An 18,737-nucleotide genomic window follows, 5' to 3' on the forward strand; every position below is an offset into this window, starting at 1 on the left:
TGTGATCCAGTGGAGGAGGGCAGTAGTCAGAAGGGCACTTGTTTTCTTTTTCATTAGATTCTTCTTGGTACTAATCTTTGATGTAGATGACAACTCTCAGACTCGTCTTCCTTTCTTCCTCCTCCTACATTGGCAATAAGCATTTCTTTGTCTGACAAGTGCAACCGTAATGGCTATACTTAACCTTTTCCCTCAGAAATTATATTTGTTTTCCTGGGAGATCTATGGATTCCCAGTACGATGCTGTTTGCTTTTGAATAGTAGTGTGTGTATGTTTCTTTCTACAGCACTTTCCTTTACTGCTTACATGCTGAAATTACATGGCTATCGTTTACCAAACAAATATAACTCTAATTCTCTCTCTCTCTCTCATCTTTAATTCAGCTGGTACAGTACCTGGTTGGGGTAACGGGGATCAACTGTAGCCACCAGTCAAATTATGTCCTTGAGAATCCTCCATTTATTTTTCCCCATGTAATGGAACAGCTGGAATCCACACATCTAATGGGAAAATTAATGTGCTCCATTTGGGGCAAACCATAAGCTCCATCCCCCACCTCTGTCAATATAAAACCCAGCCTCCACCAGTACAAGTATCCTATGATAGATAGGGTAGCATTGTTCTGTTTTCTCCCTGAAATTCACCTTCAAGGTTGTTGGGGGAAGGGGAAATGCTTCTAAAACTCTCCCCCACAAAAAACCAAAAACAAACAAAAAACCACACACACGCGCGCCCATGCGCATGGGGAGCAAGAATTGCAAAGACAGGCATCCTCCCATCTTGAAGGTGAGTAATGACAACTATTCCTTATCTCTTTTTTCCCATATCCCTTTTGGTTTAGGAAAATATCAATTTGAGAAAAGCAGCTCAGGCTCAACCAAGCCAATGCTCAGCAGGATTGCTGCTTATACATCACCAAAACAGTGGGCACATAGCTGCCTAAAAATGTATATGCTAATATGCATGTCCATATGTGTGCATGTGCATGTGTACAGTCAGAGAGAGAGAGAGAGAGAGAGAGAGAGAGAGAGAGAGAGAGAGAGAGAGAGAGAGAGATTGATTAATGGAAATTTGGAAAAAGTTACTATACGTTAAACAGAAGGACAATTTGCCTTGCCATAGCAGGGAAGACTGTAGCCAGACAACCTGTGTGTTTGCTCCGTCTGCTGTCCAGCTGCTAACTCTGGGTGGGCAATTCCAAGATCCCCGTGGCTCTTTGTTTTAGGACAGCCCAGTCCTTTAAACAGAGGGTGCATTCAAATAGTGGATGATCCTCTGGTAGTCTCAAACTGAGGGCTGTCCTCTGAAAAGTAGGGCACACAGCTAGCTCATAGGCTCACCTGAAACATGATGGTGATCTCAGTAATGGACAGGAGGGTTAAGAAGGGGGATAACTGGGATGGAAACATGCCCCTTACTCACTCCCCTGCCCTTCCTATTTGCTTGTCGTTTACCTGGTAAAGCTATACTGACAATAATGGGAAGAGATTAGACAATATGATGCTAAGATATTGATCATGGCCAAGAGAACAAATGGTCAATTCATTTCTCTGTGCTCAGGTCTGCATGGGTGCTTAATGTATCTTTAACTACTACAGACAGTTGAATCATGTCATTCTTATCACAGTGAAAAGGAGAGAAAATCAATTTTCAAAAATATGCTGAGTGCTACGGATGATCTACATAGCGAAGTCTATAAAAGACAGCTCCACCCGTTCCATGCTGCTTCAAATAGAATACTTCCATTGTACTGGCAAAGCATGACAGATGCTGGCTGTGTTTCAAGATGTTTCCTTTAGGTTTTAAGCTACTGCTTGCTACAACAAGCCTCGGCAGAATGCAGAGGGCATAAAAATGAAAGGGATAAAAGAGAATGTTGAATTGTTTCTTATTTCCATTCTCCTCCATTCTTCCCTCTTCCAAATCAGGAGTCTCTCAAGCACATACATTTAGTGTATGTGCACTAAATGTTAGTACATTTACACCATTTCTCCATTTGTGGGAATTCTACATTTGCTTTTGGCTATGACCTACCTATATTTCACCTCTTCTAACTCCTGATACAAGATTGGAGTTGGCCTAAACAACCTTTAAAGAGTCTCTTCCCAGTTCACACAAAATATCATGGATTGTTTAAACCATGAGTTGTCAGGGCTGTGAGTGAAGGAACAAGACTGCTGACTCCTACATGCTCACTGCTTCTGTTTGCTTTAAACTACAACCCAACAATCACCAATGGTTTGTTGTTGGGTTAGAACTCTGGATTACATGTCCCTTAATAACCCAGAGTTTCAGGTTTGAACATCAGATCAAACAACTCAGGAATGGAATGTACCTGGGATTAAAGCTGATTTAAAGTGGAAGCAACAGGCATATGGGTGACAGTGCATAAACTCCCTGGCTAATTGCTCTGTCAATTTATGGCTTAAAGAACTCATGAATTGGTGTTAGGTGGAAACCACTTTGGTTATTCTCAATTGTAAGAGCTTTGGACTCAGCCAAACTGCTGAAAATTCATGGTTGCTGTAGCAAAACCCTTTCTTTGTTAAGGGGATCACACTCAGTTGCTAGTTTCTTCTGGAAAGAAGCAGACCTTGGGGGAATCAGTTCTTTCCCACCCCGTTTCCTCTGAGCTGTGGTATTTGGTGTCTGTGTAATGCAGACCACAAGGACTTTTTAAGCAGTTGGAGTCAGAATGGAGTTTAGAGTTTAGCAAATACCTTTATGGAACTGAGCAACACCTTCCCCAATCCCATTGAAGAAACAGAGATGTTTGGGGCATTTGTAGAGGTGCTAATACCTATGCTCAGGCTGTATATCCGAAAATAAATGTGACAATTACAAAGTGAGTCTCCGCTGACTACATTCTACGGAAAATAAATTCTGCATAAGAGCTGGAATCCTCAGCAACTTCACTACTCGGGAGAACTGGAGCACACAAAACAGTATAATCCTAACTTTTAGTATAGCTAAGCCACAGATCTACAACCAGAGAACCCCCCCCCCCTCTCTCTCTCTCTCTCTCTCTCTCTCTAATTATTGCCAATATTTGCCACAGGGGGATGGAGGCCTCTTTTTTAATTTTCACCCTTTGTAAGAGAAGGATGTGGTATGTACTATGGTCCTAATCTGGACCAGTCCCCCACTGTATTTGGTACTACTAGTACTACTATTATTATTATATAATAAGTATTATAATAATAATTATTAGGGGTGTTTTGAAGTTACACATTCAAAGAAATATCCTCTTAGACCCAGTTCAACCCTTATTTCTCTGCCCTTGGCTTTGGCTGAAACTGACTTGATTGAACTCACCCAAATGGCTGTTAAGATGGGGAAAATTAATGGATGTTTTACCATCACAAGAAAACGTAAAACCCTGTTAGCCAACCCTGTAATCCTATGAAAGGTACTACAGAGTACATCCCATTGAATTTAATGGACCTTACTGCCAAATTTACAGTGCTTTTCCATTGCTCCTCCTCCTGCAACCAGCAGGTAAGGAATTTCAGTGCATGAATAAAAAGAAGAAGAAGAGGAACATAATTAAAACAAGTTAAGGGAAAAGAGACAGCCACACTATATCTCAAAAAATTCAGAATGCACTGCTCTGGAAGAGTAACTATTCCTTCTGCAATACATCAAATAAATCAAAACAATCAAAAGGAGCTAATCTGATGTTATGGATTCCTCTACTCCCCACTTAAGCTCTACATATTTTTCAAAATTGCTAAGTATCCCAATAGCTCTGATCCTTTAAGAAAGTCCAAACAATATTCACTCTAGTTAACGGCAGGCAACTAAACAGCAAAGGAAGTCATGTTGGTTCATGAAGGACACTGCTCCCACCCCTCTTGAAATCCATAGTTAGAGCAAGCAAAAGTCTGCATTTACTGTCAACCATAGGATGAAATATGTGAGGAAGCAGGAGGTGTAATTCTAGGCAAGTCTACTCTAAATCTTACTGAACTCATTGTGACTCACTCCTAGGTAAGTGTGTATGAAACTATGTCATTAGTGTCAAACATGAAACCTGTTTGACACTTACTAGAGCTTGTGATATCTCAATTGATCCCAATTAAAGTATTCCCTGACCATAATCAAAGCCATCTATTCTGGCTTTTCAGCTGGTTCAAAGTGGAGGCATTTTCTAATATTCTAAATAATGATAGCCTTTTCCCATGAAGGTGAATTGTTGATGATCATGGGGCGTGCATGGCTTCTACAATTCCATCTGTAGCACTTTGTCGTACCTTTCTACATGAGACATTTACCATGCACTGTCCTTCCCCATTCATGGTTGTTTGGTCTTTTAATGATGCTGTGACAGGGCCCTCACTCCTGTTTTTCAAGAGTGCTTTTCTTAGAGCAGGGAAAATGTAATATGATTTCTGAAAGATAATGTCCTTTCCACTTGTGTATTGTGTGATTCCATTATATTACAGCACCACCTAGACGATATGCAGAAGAGAAACAGAAAAGGAACTACTGTTGGAGCTCAATTCTGTGGCAAAACTCAAAGTAGATATAGTAGATTGACAGCCTCATCTAGAAAAGTTTTTAGACAGTCTGAACATGAAGTACATAGGATAACATCTTTCCTGTCAAGCTGGTTATAGTAACCTCCATGGTAGCTCTTATGCAACACCACATTTCCTCAGGAGGGGAAGGCACAGAGTATGAATTAAGTGCCTGGAGCAATCCAGTTTTGTCTCTCCTGTTTCAGTGTCAGGAGCTTGAATAGAATAGCCTTCTGAAGTGCCAAAGCATCCATTGGCAGCTTATCCATGCATCCACAGAAACGTGAGGAATTCATTAAATGCAGATGCTAGCTTCTTGTAAAATTCATACCCAGCTAGAGTCTTTCAACCAACCAGCTTGGATTTTTGGGTTAAAGACAATAAATGACATTTCCCAATCAGAGGTGGGCAGCTACACTGTTATATTCTCCTGGCTGCATTTACCCTGCCGCTTGCCCCACCCCCACCCTCCAAAACCCCTAATTTGCAACTTACTTTGATAACTCTGTGAAATTTACTTTTATAGCTGATTCACCTTTTCTTCTTTTAGTTTGAAAGACACAAGGAATTATGCTTTCCACACTTAGTTCACCTTTCTTTAAGAGAAAGTTACCATTAAAATAATGCCTAAAAGCTACGCCCCCCTCCTCAGCTATTATTCCTCTAGATGTAGAGAAACCAGTGTGTGGCCCACTGGTTAGAGTGCTGGATTGGGATGTGGGATATGCAGTTTCCAGTTCCAATTTCAGCCATGAAGTGAAGCTGAGCCAGAGTTGCTATGAGGATAAAATGGGGGGGGGGGGGGGAGGGAATGCTGCCTTGTGTTCCTTGCAGAAAAAAATGAAGGGATATTAAACAAACAAGCATTCATGGACCTCTGCGTTAGAAGGACAACATGCATGGTAGGAACTATCACGTTTTCTCTGATGAAGTTTGCAGAAATATAGGGAGAAAAACTATTAATCCAAGAGCAACTCTTTTATAGTTTATACAATTGTGATGGAGATGCCTCCGAGTACTGGACTTTGGGGAAGAGAAGAGGTAAGCAATTGCACTAATGTCTTGCTTGTGGCTTCCCACAAGTATCTGGTTGGCCACTGTGGAAACAGAATGATGGACTAGGCAGGCTTTTGGTCCAATCCAGAGCCATTCTTCTTATATACTTATGCTATGATGCAAAAATGCAAAGCTTATAATAAAATCTGTTATCATGAGGACATCAGAAGTTCCATGCTTCATCAGGCCAAGATCTATCTAGTCCTGCCCTCTGTTCACACAGTGGCCAACCAGCAGCCTGTGGAAACCCACGAGCGGGACAGGATTGCCACAGCTCCCTCCTACCCATGTTCTTCAGTGAATTGGTGTATATGGGCATACTGCCCCTGATGCTGAAGACACAATATAGCCATCGAGATTAGCAGTGACCGATAGTCATATTCTATGAGTATGTGCAGCTCAATCTTCTGTTGAAGCCATACAGATGGTGGCCACCACATCATCTTGTGGGAGTGAATTGTATTGTGGGAGTAACTCTGCATTGTATGAAGAAGCACTTCCTGCCAATTATCCTTAATTTTCCACCAATCAGCTTCATGGGAATACCCCCAGACTGTAGTATTAGGAGAGAAGGAGAAAAATGTCTCTCTCACTACTTTCTCCACTCCATGCATGATTTTGTACATCGATCATATCTCCCATTATTTGCCCTTTCCTCCTAAGATAAACAATCCAAGCTGTTGTAACTAGGGATGTGTGAGGGATATGTTTTAGAGGTGGGTCTCCATTGAATTCCCTGGCCTCACCTTCCTGGCTTCTGGCTGCTTTCTTGTAGTTGTGTCTGGAATTCTGGTGGGCTCACTGAGCATTTGCATAGCACTGAGTAGAACCTGAGTCCCATGTAACTGCTGCACAAGTGCTATCCCTCTTCAGCACAGGTGACCTACAGTCTTTGTTTGTGCTGCATGTGATGAAGAAGGTTGTCATGTGTGCAGGTGGGGTCTTTGAGCATTCATGGATTTCCTCTGGGCTCGGCTTGCTTTACAAGACAGAACTGAGCAAGAGAGGAAGTCAGGGAGCTTTGTCACAACACTAAGTGTATCCTTTCCACAGAGGAGTGCTGCTCCAGCCTTTTGATCATTTCACTTCTCTTTTCTTGTACTTTTTCCAACTTTACAATATCCGTTTTTGGCATGGTGAACAGTGTGGTTGCATCATTAATTTATATAAGAGTAGTATGATATCGGAAATTTAATTTTTAATTCCTCTCCTATTTCACATAACCCAGATTTTGTCATTATTACAGCAGTCTCACACTGGGTTGTCATCTTTACTGTCACTACAACCCCAAGATCTTCTGTTTGGCCCACAGTCACTAGCTCAGATCCCATCAGCTTCTACTTGGGATTTTTGGCTGCAACATGCATCACTTTACACTTGCTTACACATAGCTTCATTTGCCCTTTTGATGCCCATTCTCCCAATTTGGAGAAATCCTTTTGGAACTCTCACAATCCCTTTTTGTTTTAACTACCCTAAATAATTTGGTGTTCTCAACTTGACAACTTCACAGCTCACTGCATAATAGATTCCTGTGGGAGCCCACTGTTTGCATCCCTTTATTGGGAAAAGTTACCATTTATTCCTACTCTCTACTTTCTGCTCTTTTACCAGTGACTGATCTGTAAGAGAACATGTCCCATGACATTCCTTGCCCCATGACTGTTCAGGGGTCAAGTTTCCTCAAGAGTCTTTGATAAGGGACTTCATTAATAGCCTTTAAGGAGTCCAAGTAAACAACATCTACTAGGCCATCTCTGTTTACGGACATGCTCAAAAGAACTCTAAAAAAGAATTGTGACCATATTTACAACAGCAGAACCCATGTTGACTGTTTTAGCAGGGCTTGTCCTTGGATATAGTTGCTACTTGTAGCTTTAATAATGCTTTCAACCATTTTCCCCAGAGTTTACATTAAATTAACTGGTCTGTAATTTCCCCAAATCCTCACAGAACACCTTTTTTTAAAAAAATCAGCCATTCTACAAGTCTCCCAGTAGAGAAGTTGTTCTGTTGATTTTTGTTCAAAGATCAACAGTTTCTCAGTTAAGAACTCAAAGATGGATCTGGACCTGGTGATTTATTAACTTTAACTCTGTCAATAAGATTAAAAGCATATTTTCCTCACTGATATTTGCTTCAGTTGCAGTCTCCCTGCCTAAAAATATGAGTTCAGGGACAGGTATTTGTCCTGGGTCTTTTGCAGTGAAGTCAGATGAAAAAATTTCATTCAATTCTCTGCAATTTCCTTATCCTCCTTTTCTGCTCTGTTAAATCCATTATCCTCCAGTGGTTCAAATGCCTTCCTAGCTGGTTTCCTGCTTCTGATAGATTTATTTTTTTTTTCATTGTTGGCCTTGATACTGTTAGTGAGAACCCCAAGATGCCTTTTTGCATATCCTCTTGTCTGCTAGCTTACACTTCATGCAGCCTGGTGCTTCTTTTTGTTTTTCTCATTTGGGCAAAACTTCCATTTTCTAAAGGAAACTTACTTTTCTCCAATAGCATTCTTATTCATGCTGGTTACTGAATAGACTTGGCACTACCTTTCCTACCCTATGAAATACATTCAGGCTGAGCTTCTAATTGCAGTTTTAAGTAATCCCCATGCCTTTTGGAGGTCTGTAACCCTCTTGAATCCCTCTTCAATTTCCTTCCCACCAGCTCCCCCAGTTCTGACATGTTTCCTCTTCTGAGATCAACTGTGACAATGTTGGATTTTCTTGACAATGTTCCACTTAAATATATATTAAACATATATCAAATCTGATACCACTTTGCTCTCTGTTTCCAATTTGTGCAACAATATTGTAATATTTTTATATTAAACTTGCATTTAATGTACTGATTGAATATTCTATTTGCATGTTTTCTGTGAGCTGCTTGGGGGTCTTTAGCTGTACGTGGCATAGTAATAATGTGTAATATAACAGTTACATCTCATACTAAGTCCTAGGTGAGACTATTTAGGATTAAATCCAGGGTTGCTTGCCCCCCATTCGCACACACCCAGCTGGTTCTAGGGTGTCAGAAAATTTAGCCTCTTTGTTGTGCTGAAACATGCATTTATCCAATTAATGTGGGAGTGCTTGAAATTACCCATTATTACAACACCTCCTTATTTGGAGGCCTCCGATGTTGCAGCTTCCATGAAATGCCAGCTTCCATATTTTGCTTGGTTCGGGTAACATTCTCAAAGCAAAACTGGTTTGTAACGGTATGCATCAAAGCACAAAGTAGCAGCTTTAATAATATTAACATTTTTCTCAGGTTTAAAAGCCATTTTCTTCTTAATTCTGATCACAAACAGACACAATAGAGTTTCTTCAGCAATCATTTTAGAGCCTGACATTTTGCTACTGTAAGCTGTTTCATGCAGACAGATCTCTGTGGCTACACAAAACTATAATAAACACAACGGATGTGGCAAGAAGAACAAAGAACTTGTGACGTAACTTCAACACACAAGGGGAAAACCCTTACTATTCTCTTCATTCCTAAATCAATGATAAAAAGCTTAGCATTTCACCATTTCCCTTTATGGTATGCAATCTAAGACTGCTGGTGGTTTTATCTTCATTTTATTATGTTTTGCTTTTATTCACTGTTTCATTATTTGCATTTTATGTTTCAGTTACACACATCATGGGAAGACAAGACTCACTGGAGAAGACAATAATGTTAGGAAAAGTCAAAGGGAGAAGAAGAAGATCACCGATTCTTAGATGGATCAGTTCCATAAAGGGACACACAGCCTTGTGTTTAGAAGAGCTGAGCAGGGCTATCAAGGTCAGAACTTTTTGGAAGCATTCATTTAAAGGGTCGCCATAATTCAGAGATTTGTAACAACATTTTCAATAATGTATTGTGAATAACCCAGAGAACTTGCATTGGTTTGTTGGTTTGTTTAAAAGTGCAATAAATAAATAAATAAGATATTCTTCTATAACTAATTCATAGAAGCATTGCCAAAACTTACCAGCCTTAACTGAATGCAATACTAAACCATGCAAACTAGTGCCATCCAGATACTTTAGACTACAAATCCCAGAATCCATGACCATTTGTTGTGCTGGCTGAGGCTGCTGGGAATAGCAAATGAAAAGTTCTGGAAGGTACCAGGATGCCAATCCCAGGTTTGGCATCATACCTGAAGAAGGCTGAGTGACCCTAGGGCCTGTACCCTCTCTATCCCCTTCTTTTACTTTGGTGTAGCCCCTAGGAAGAGCCTCCAGTCCAGGACTGGGCTCCTGGACACAGAATGTGTCCTTCACAGAACTCCTTCATGATAAGTCAGGCTGGTACATTTTACATCCTACATTCCCTCCTCACAACCTTCCTGAGAGTTACATTAGGCTAAAAAATACTGACTCAGGCACCTGGAATCCAGGTATGTCTGGTCCATGTGTCCAACATTTTAGGCACACCACAGAGTACATGTGAGTGAGTAAAACTTGCATATATGCTAGTCTGTTGATCACTGTTGTATATGAACCCAGGAAAAAGAAAGCAGAGTTCATACGATGCTGAATGCTCAGCAGAAAGCCCTGTGCATTTAATCCAGCTGTGGAGAGGCTTTGGGATTCCCCCCTCCCCCCCGCATTTGTTCCTTACTACTGCAAATTAAAGGTATTTCTGATTTTTGGAGTAAAATCTCAGAGATGAACATCTGGCACAAAATGTTAATCACCATGCCAAAGCTGATTTTTTCCTTAGGAAGATCAAGGCAAGCAGAATAATCTTTGCTTGAAATAATCCTAACTCACCCTTCTGCTTCTATTCCAATTTATTTGTGTTTCAGACCTTGGGTACAGTGGGGTGGGGTGGGGTGGGGTGGGGTGAGAAACTGACCTGAGACCTTCCCCTTCAGGAGAATACTGTCTGCAATACTCGAGCGTAAAAGAATCAGTAGCTTCTGGATGACTGGTAGTCCATCGAATAGTAGCAGTATCCCAACAGATAGTACATTCTTCTGCGTTTATTACCGGGGTTGGGGGAGCTGTTAAGAGCAGTTATCAGATTAGATTCTATACAGATGTCTACACTGGCTACAGTGTGTCTATGTTGAAATGACTGAACACATCAGGTTTGCTAATGTCAATCACAATAAACTAGCTTAAGATGTATTGCTTTTTGGAGTACATCTTTTTCTTTAATTGTTTTTATTAATCCAGTGATAACAGGGCCTCCCCTGAAGATGACAGTGGCCTGGGAGGTAGGTACAAGGAAAGATGATCCTTGAGGAAACCTAGTCCTGAATTGTATAGAACAATATCCAGGCAATATTTTGTTCTTATATACAGATACTTTACCATCTCTTCTGACTCTTTGAAAGGGTGAATTGCAACTAGCAATTAAAACAATTAAACTAAAAACACAGCAATGTGCAATTAGCCTAAATCACTAGTAAAATGTTCCAGTCCTAAGATCCTTGGGAGGGCATCCCAGGGGTGTAGTATGCATTGGATCTCACCCTTCAAGACTAGACAAGTGAGGTTCAATCTTGCAAGGGAAGAATTTACTTCAGATGCCTCCTCTGTAATAAAGATCTATGGTCCTCCAGTTCACAAACAGCCCCTGACATGGAGGGCAGGAATTTACAATTGCCTTGAAGTTTATGTTAAATGCTCCCTCAATAACTTTTGAACTACTGCTCAGAACCTCACCAAACCAAGGAAGGATAGCTTTCATCAATGACCCAGAACAGAGTATGGTTTTCTCCCAAATTTTAAATAAATATTTAAATAAATATTTACATGACTGTTGAAAAACAGGAGTTAGATGATAAATGTGTCAATTTTGAGCACTTTGAAGTTGCTGTACCAATGTCTATTTTTATCAGATCAGTTTGAAATTTGGCACAATTGCAAACTTCATTAAGTAGATTTCAGGATTTATATGATTAAGTGAACAGCAATCTATATTGCTAATATTTATAAGCAATATAATTTTGAGGTGTTTTTGCCGTTTGCCTTAACTAACGGTATACTTTTCTGCACCTTCAATTTCAACCCTTTAATGGTTTCTGAATGCACATCAGGAAGAGCACATCTGAAGCAACAGGTAACGTTTAGCTCCTTAACTATTCCCAGGATGTTCTTGCAACAGAGGTGCTTAAATTGGATTCTGGAGTTTTGTTTTTTATGACCCAGACTTAAATCTCACACAAGTAGAGAAAAATATACATGCAGGAAAATGCAAGATGCAAACTGTATAAAATGACATTTTTGAATAGCTCATTTCCTAGGTTGAAGTTATAGATATATTTCTCTCTGCCTCTTCCTCTACCCCTTTCCATTCCAGAATGGAATAATAATGTCCATAACTGCCACAGGCACCCTGAGGGACTACTAAAATCTATTTGCCATATCCAAGATAGATGCAAGGCAGTCCATAATAAGAGCAGCAATGTAGTAATTTAAAGCAAAGCTAGAAGACAGATCTATTTCAAGAAGAATCAAGGGAAGGGCAAGCAGGCAGGCCTCAGGCATTTGCTAAAAAGTAATCATTTATGTAGAATGCCCAGAATTTCAACCATTCGTTTTGATGCAGCAAACTGGCTTACTTAATGTTCTTGAATGAGCTTTTCCTGCTGAATCAGAACGCGACACTTAAAGACCCTTGGTCCTTGAAGAAGATCTGTGACTGAAACACACTGAGCATTCTTACAAGCTTTCTGGGGTCACCTTGATTCCCATGTCTTCCTTTGTTCTTACATTTGTTTTGTTCCCTTCTCAGCAGTCCCTCCCTCCGTAAAACTCAGGCTGCAGTGGAAGTGTGAAACTTCCTTTTGTGTGCCTTTTGCACAGTTGGCATGGAAAAGTGCAAGTGAAACCAGCTGTGAAGCAGAACAGTGACCCTGTGATGGCTTCACTGTGTGGCTAATTGTAATCTGCACTGAAATCACTGGGCTGTTTCTCACGTGCATGTTCCTTCATTAGGTGACTGTAACATCAGAAACATTGGTGCTCTATGTGTCCACAAACCCAGGGCATACAGGAATACCACACATGGGAAAGTGCATAGTAAGCTTGCCACGGCAATTCCTGATCCCAGATGTACATGCGCTCATTCGATTGCCTATATAGTCTCTGTGTAGGTACAAGCTACACACACAGTTGAGAACAGAGGCTTTTTGCAGGGTCCCTGAGCAGGGTCCCTGGGATGGGTGTCACAAGCCTACTCCCACCCTATAAAGAAATCCAGGTCTCTGAATCATCCTTAAGGGCAAACTCACATTGGTGCAAATACAGAACACATCCTACTAGAGACCTTTGCCTCAGTAAAAAGGTAAAGGTAAAGGTTTCCCCTTGACATTAAGTCTAGTCATGCCTGACTCTAGGGGGCGATGCTCAGCTCCGTTTCCTAGCCGAGGGAGCCAGCGTTTGTCCACAGACAGTCTCTGTGGTCGTGTGGCCGGCATGACTAAACACCAAAGTGCACGGAATGCTGTTACCTGCCCACTGAAGTGGTACCTTTTTATCTACTTGCATTTGCATGCTTTTGAACTGCAAGGTTGGCAGGAGCTGGGACAGAGCAATGGGAACTCACCCATTGTGCAGATTCGGTCAACCAGCCCAGCAGCGCAGTGGTTTAAACCACTGCACAACCTGCAGTTCCCTACAGAGAAATACGAGAAAAATGGCCTCCCTTAGCCCAAGGTACTTACCAGTTCTAAATGTGGATTTTTCACTGGGAAAGCTGCATCCTGTGTAGTTCACAGCCATAACCCACACGCTGTAACAGTGCCCAGGTTCCAGATCTTCCAATATGCAGTTACTCTCCTTCACAGTGACACGATATTCTTCTACTAGGCCTAAAGCAAGGAAGTAATTAGAAATGCTCTCATGAAATCGGTTGCATGGTTTGCATACAAGCAACAGGTAACCAGAAATGGGACATTCAGCCTTCTTATGACCCAACTATTTTTTTCCCATGCAGTCGAAAAATATACTCAGATGGATTTTTTAAATCAAAACAAAAGGTTTTTGGGGTCTGAAAGAATAAGATCATAATTCTTCTTCTTCTTCATATTATACTAGTCACATTATTTTTACTCATATCTCTCCAGCTGCTGATACACAAATTGAAACTGAGATCTTGAGAATTTGACCTCAGTTATGCCTATCTATGTTGCATTCTGTAAATTTATGTGTTATAATCAAAATTATGCTGGTTGGAGGATGCTAGGAATCCAACGCAACTAAAGAGATTAGATTGCAAAAGGCTACTGTAATATATTTAAGATGTCTTTCATTCCATATGACATTCATTCATTCATTTGCTTGTTCATTCAATAAATGCTTCATCCTCCATTCCGCACACCCTGCACCCTGCCTCTGGCTGCAAGAAAGAATTGCTCACATACCACCTTGCTCTTTGTTTCCTGGGCATTTCTCCATACAATAAACCTGGAAGAAATCAATGACATCATCTTCATTCACAGTCCAGTACACTGCAATCGATGTGCTCGTAGCAGAGTTTGGATCCTGGGGTTGTAATTTAGGTGTTTGTGGCACTGGAAGAAAGCACACACAGGATCTGTTATTCACACACTTCACGGTTAAGCACAGCATGTACCAGCAGGCAACCAACTAATATAGGAGTTTATCATTAAGATGAGGGAATACCATGCTGATCCTGTTAACTTATTTGGACTAATAATGAACACTACATGGACAGCCACTGCCCTCGTAGCATCTGCAAAATCCTCTTTCTGAAAGTGCCATTAGAATACATCTTAAACATGTATACTGAGGGTCAAAGTTGCACTAGTTGCAGTAAGTATCACCTTGAGAAGCAGACTGCAAAAGGGTGAGGGGGATGATTTTCAGATGGAAACTCTTCTGGGACTCTGACATAGATGATGTGTAAATGCATTTCCCTCAAAATAAAAATGCACACATTTCAAAATGTGTGAATAGTGTGACATGTGATTTGGTCCTCAGGGCATATCTATACACTGCAAACATATACATAGCAGATTTACACTAGTCTAATTGTCAAGGATTCCTGTGATGCACGCAAGATATTGTAATTCAGAGCCAAGAAAGACATTACTTTGGTCTAAAGCTGGACATGACGTGCTGTTTCCTGCCCCCCTCCCCCACAGTTTTGCTCTAGAACAGGTGCAGCGGGACCAATTTGGATCAGGCACACTGAATTAAGGCACCCAGCCCCTACATTGTAGGATCTCAATCTGGATCGGAGGCCCCAAGTCTATCAAGGAGTAAAAATGAACACAGATATTGCAGTTAGACAAGGATTAAAGTAATATCTGTTTTAACTTTTACTGTGGGTAATTACTGTGCTATTATATAAAAGCAATAGGATATGCTATTAAAAATTAAAATGCAATGTGCAAATTGAAGATGCAAGTTCAATGTATAGCCATAGTTTGCAAACCCTCTTGCTTGGCAGAGGTATAACATTTCTAGACTAGAGCATCCTCCCTCCCCATGCTCAAGTATTTGATGCCTCCCATAATTGATCCACTCTGGGGACACCACAGGGTCAACAGGATTTGTACATGACCCAGCTAAACATGCAAACCCCAGAGGCCTGAAGCTCTTGATCCAAACTAAACCAATGAGAAGTGAGATTTCTTGAAAGCATGGATCAATCACACGCACACACACACTCATCTGAATGTGAAATGGCCTGACAGAACAAAGGAAAAATCCTCTCCTTTTGCCCCTATCTTGGCAGATTTCCATTTGACATGGGTTTTGAGAGCCACACAGAAAACTTGCTTTCTTCTTTTTCCCATTATTTTCTGATGCAATCATGAACTCCAGTGGCACAAACAAAGCAAATGCTGACACTAGCAGATTCTGTGTGATTAAGGAAAGAGCTGCCTGTCATTCAAAAACATTCCTTCTTCTCATCTCTGAACACAAACTAGATTATTTCAGCCTTACTCAGGCTGAAAACACAATTATTCCACAGAATATAAAAGCCTGCCATTTCCTAAAGGACAGTGGAATGGGAACAGAACGAGATGTGATGGAAGGACATTCATGGCTGAATCTGGTGTCTCCTGGCAGGCACAAGGCCTGGCGAGGAGAGGCCCACTGGTGCTAATTTTCACCACTTAGAGTAAAACAAACCCAGTCTCCTCAGCTCTTAAGCACTCTTGGGCCTTGGGGATGCCTAGCCAAGGATCCCACTTAAGTCCCTTGTGTTGTGCTTCTCTGCAGCCCACTGATGTCCTTAGGCAACGACTGCTAGATTGCAGGTTGCATTCAGCATCCTACATGTAACAAGGGCATTGAATCTTTGCCGTTTGACCCAAAAACATGGCCGGCTGGCCTGCAGGCACAGGGGCCTTCCCAAACAGCTCACTCCTTTCCCCTCGGCAGTTGACTGGCTTTTGTAAGGCTCTCCCTACTGCTGTACTAAAAGGCTAAAATGCCTTCCTGAGCCTGAGTTACCGGCCTTAAGAGCTTTAAGCTAAAATAGGCTGGTATTTTTAGCCCTGCTCCTTTTGCCGCTGGACTGCTGCCACCAGGGGAAATTCAGTCCCCTCAGAGCTTCCCTGAAACAGAATTCCCTTCAGCCGAACCAACAGAATCAACATTTTTGAGTTTGTTTCTAACTGAAAGCACTTCCATGTCTGGGGAGAAGTTGTTTTCTTCATATAAGATTTATTACGCTTATATACTGTCTGCCTAGGTGCAAATCGTAAATGACCCTTTTTGGAAAGAGTAATTTTGACAGATTTTATTGTCATCACAAATACAATGTGCAGTTGTAACATTTTAAAAAGTTACTCATTGAAAACTGCTTTGGACACCAATATTTTTATTTATTTATTTATTTATTTATTTATTTATTTATTTATTTAGGAAACTTCTATGCCACCCCATTCGCCGAAGCCACGGGGCGGTTCACAGACATAAATAAACTTCGTTAAAATAATATAAATTAACAATATAAATTAAATCGCCCTGGCCAAAGAATACAATAAATAAATACTATTAACAGTTAAAATGATATTTGAATAAAAAGGTCTTCACCTGGCGCCGAAAAACAAATAACGACGGGGCCAGGCGGACCTCTCTGGGGAGCGCATTCCATAGATTGGGCGCCACCACAGAGAAAGCCCTCCTCCAAGTACTCACCCTCCTAATTTCCTCCACGGAGGGTTCCCGGAGGAGGGCCTCTCCCGCAGATCTCAGGGGGTGGGTGGGCATATATGGACATAAGCGCTCCTTCAGGTAACCAGGACCCAAGCCGTTTAGGGCTTTATAGGTCATCACCAACACCTTGAATTGGGCCTGGACTTCATTCGGGAGCCAGTGGAGCTGACGGAGAACTGGGGTTATATGAGAACAACGCCCAGTCCCCGTCAGCAACCTGGCAGCTCTGTTCTGCACCAATTGAAGTATCTGGACCGTCTTCAAGGGTAGCCCCACGTAGAGCGCATTACAGAAGTCAAGTCTGGAAGTCACCAACACGTGTGTCACTGTCGCCAGGCAGTCGTACTCCAGGTAGGGGCACAGCTGATGGATCAGCCGAAGCTGAAAGAAAGTGCTCCTCGCCACCACTGTCACCTGAGCTTCTAGTGAAAGCTCTGGGTCGAGGAGTACTCCCAAGCTGCGAACCTTGTCTCTAAGAGGGAGTGCAACCCCATTCAGGACAAGGTTGAATTCACCCTCTCCGAAGCCTGATCCACCAACCAACAGGACCTCCTCTTCTCTGGATTGAGCTTCAGTTTATTGGACCTCATGCAGCCCATTACCTCGGCCAGGCACCGGTTCAGCACAGCCACTGCCTCACCTGGACTGGTGGAGAACGAGAGGTAGAGCTGGGTATCATCAGCATACTGATGATTCCGCAGCCCACACCTCCTGATGACCTCTCCCAGCGGTTTCATGTAGACATTAAACAGCAAAGGGGACAAAATGGACCCCTGCGGTACTCCATGGCATAGCTGCCATGGCGCAGAGCCATAGTCCCCCAGCACCACCTTCTGGAATCGGCCATTGAGATAGGAGCGGAACCACTACAAAGCAGCGCCTCTGACCCCCAATCCCACTAGCCTATCCAGAAGGATACCATGGTTGATGGTATCGAAAGCCGCTGAGAGGTCCAGAAGAGCCAACAGGGACACACTCCCCCTGTCCTTCTCCCTGCACAGGTCATCGTACAGGGTGACCAAGGCAGATTCAGTACCGTACCCGGGTCTGAAGCTGGACTGAAATGGGTCCAGATAATCAGTTTCATCCAAGAGTGCTTGTAGTTGTCCCGCCACCACCCGCTCCAACACCTTGCCCAGAAACGGGATGTTGGCCACTGGTCTATATTTAGTGGCCATCTCTGGATCCAGTGACGCTTTCTTCAGGACCGGTCGGACTACCGCCTCCTTTAAAGGGGCAGGTACCTGACCCTCCCTCAGAGAAGCGTTAACCACTTCCAAGATCCAGATCCCAATCCCGTGCTTGGCGTTGTTTATTAACCGAGATGGGCAAGGGTCCAATAGGCAAGTGGTGGGACGTACTCGTCAAGCACCTTGTCCACATCATCGGGCCGCACTAACTGAAATTCATCCATTAATTTTGGACCAGACGGCGACATTGGTATCTCCCCAAAAGCCTCTGAATCACTAGTAGAGTCTAGCTCATGACGAATCTGAGCGATTTTCTCCCTGAAATGCTTGGCAAAGTTGTCACAGCAGGCCTTCAAGGGTGGAACCAGATCTTTCTTAGGGCCAGGGCGGACCAGGCCTTGTACCACTCAAAAAAGCTCCGCCGGATGGCATTTTGAGGAGGCAATGGAAACGGAAAAGAATTTCTTTTTCGCCGCCCTCACCGCCACAGCATAGGCCTGATAATGGGCTCTTAAGTGTGTTCGGTCAGATTCATCCCGTGATCTCCTCCACCTATGCTCTAGCCGTCTCCCAGCCTGCTTCATCGCCTGCAATTCAGGTGTATACCAAGGAGAAGAGTGGGCTCTGCCCGATGGGAGACGATGCTTAGGAGCAATCGTGTCAACAGCCCTAGTCATCTCCCCGTTCCATAGTTCAACCAGAGCCTCGACAGGAGCACCAGTCTTGTCAACCGGAAACTCCCCCAGGGCCTTCAGGAATCCATCTGGATTCATCTGGCTCTGGGGGCGGACCCACAATATTCATTGCTCTCAAGAGTAGCTTTTTAAAA

At 42.4% G+C, this 18,737-nt stretch overlaps 1 protein-coding gene across 1 annotated transcript in view; it reads right to left on the reverse strand.

Annotated features, from left to right (window-relative positions):
• CMYA5 (cardiomyopathy associated 5) overlaps positions 1-18,737 on the reverse strand; it is a 74,775-nt gene that overhangs the window by 15,673 nt on the left and 40,365 nt on the right. Inside the window, exons 8-10 of the mRNA XM_044445921.1 lie at positions 13,946-14,095; positions 13,247-13,393; positions 10,429-10,576 (exon numbers count right to left, since the gene is read on the reverse strand). Coding sequence (XP_044301856.1) covers positions 10,429-10,576; positions 13,247-13,393; positions 13,946-14,095 — 445 coding nt within the window. The remainder of the gene's footprint in view (positions 1-10,428; positions 10,577-13,246; positions 13,394-13,945; positions 14,096-18,737) is intronic.

This window comes from Varanus komodoensis, unplaced genomic scaffold (assembly GCF_004798865.1).
Source record: "Varanus komodoensis strain SLA01 unplaced genomic scaffold, ASM479886v1 scaffold5, whole genome shotgun sequence".
Taxonomy (NCBI): Eukaryota; Metazoa; Chordata; class Lepidosauria; order Squamata; family Varanidae; genus Varanus; species Varanus komodoensis.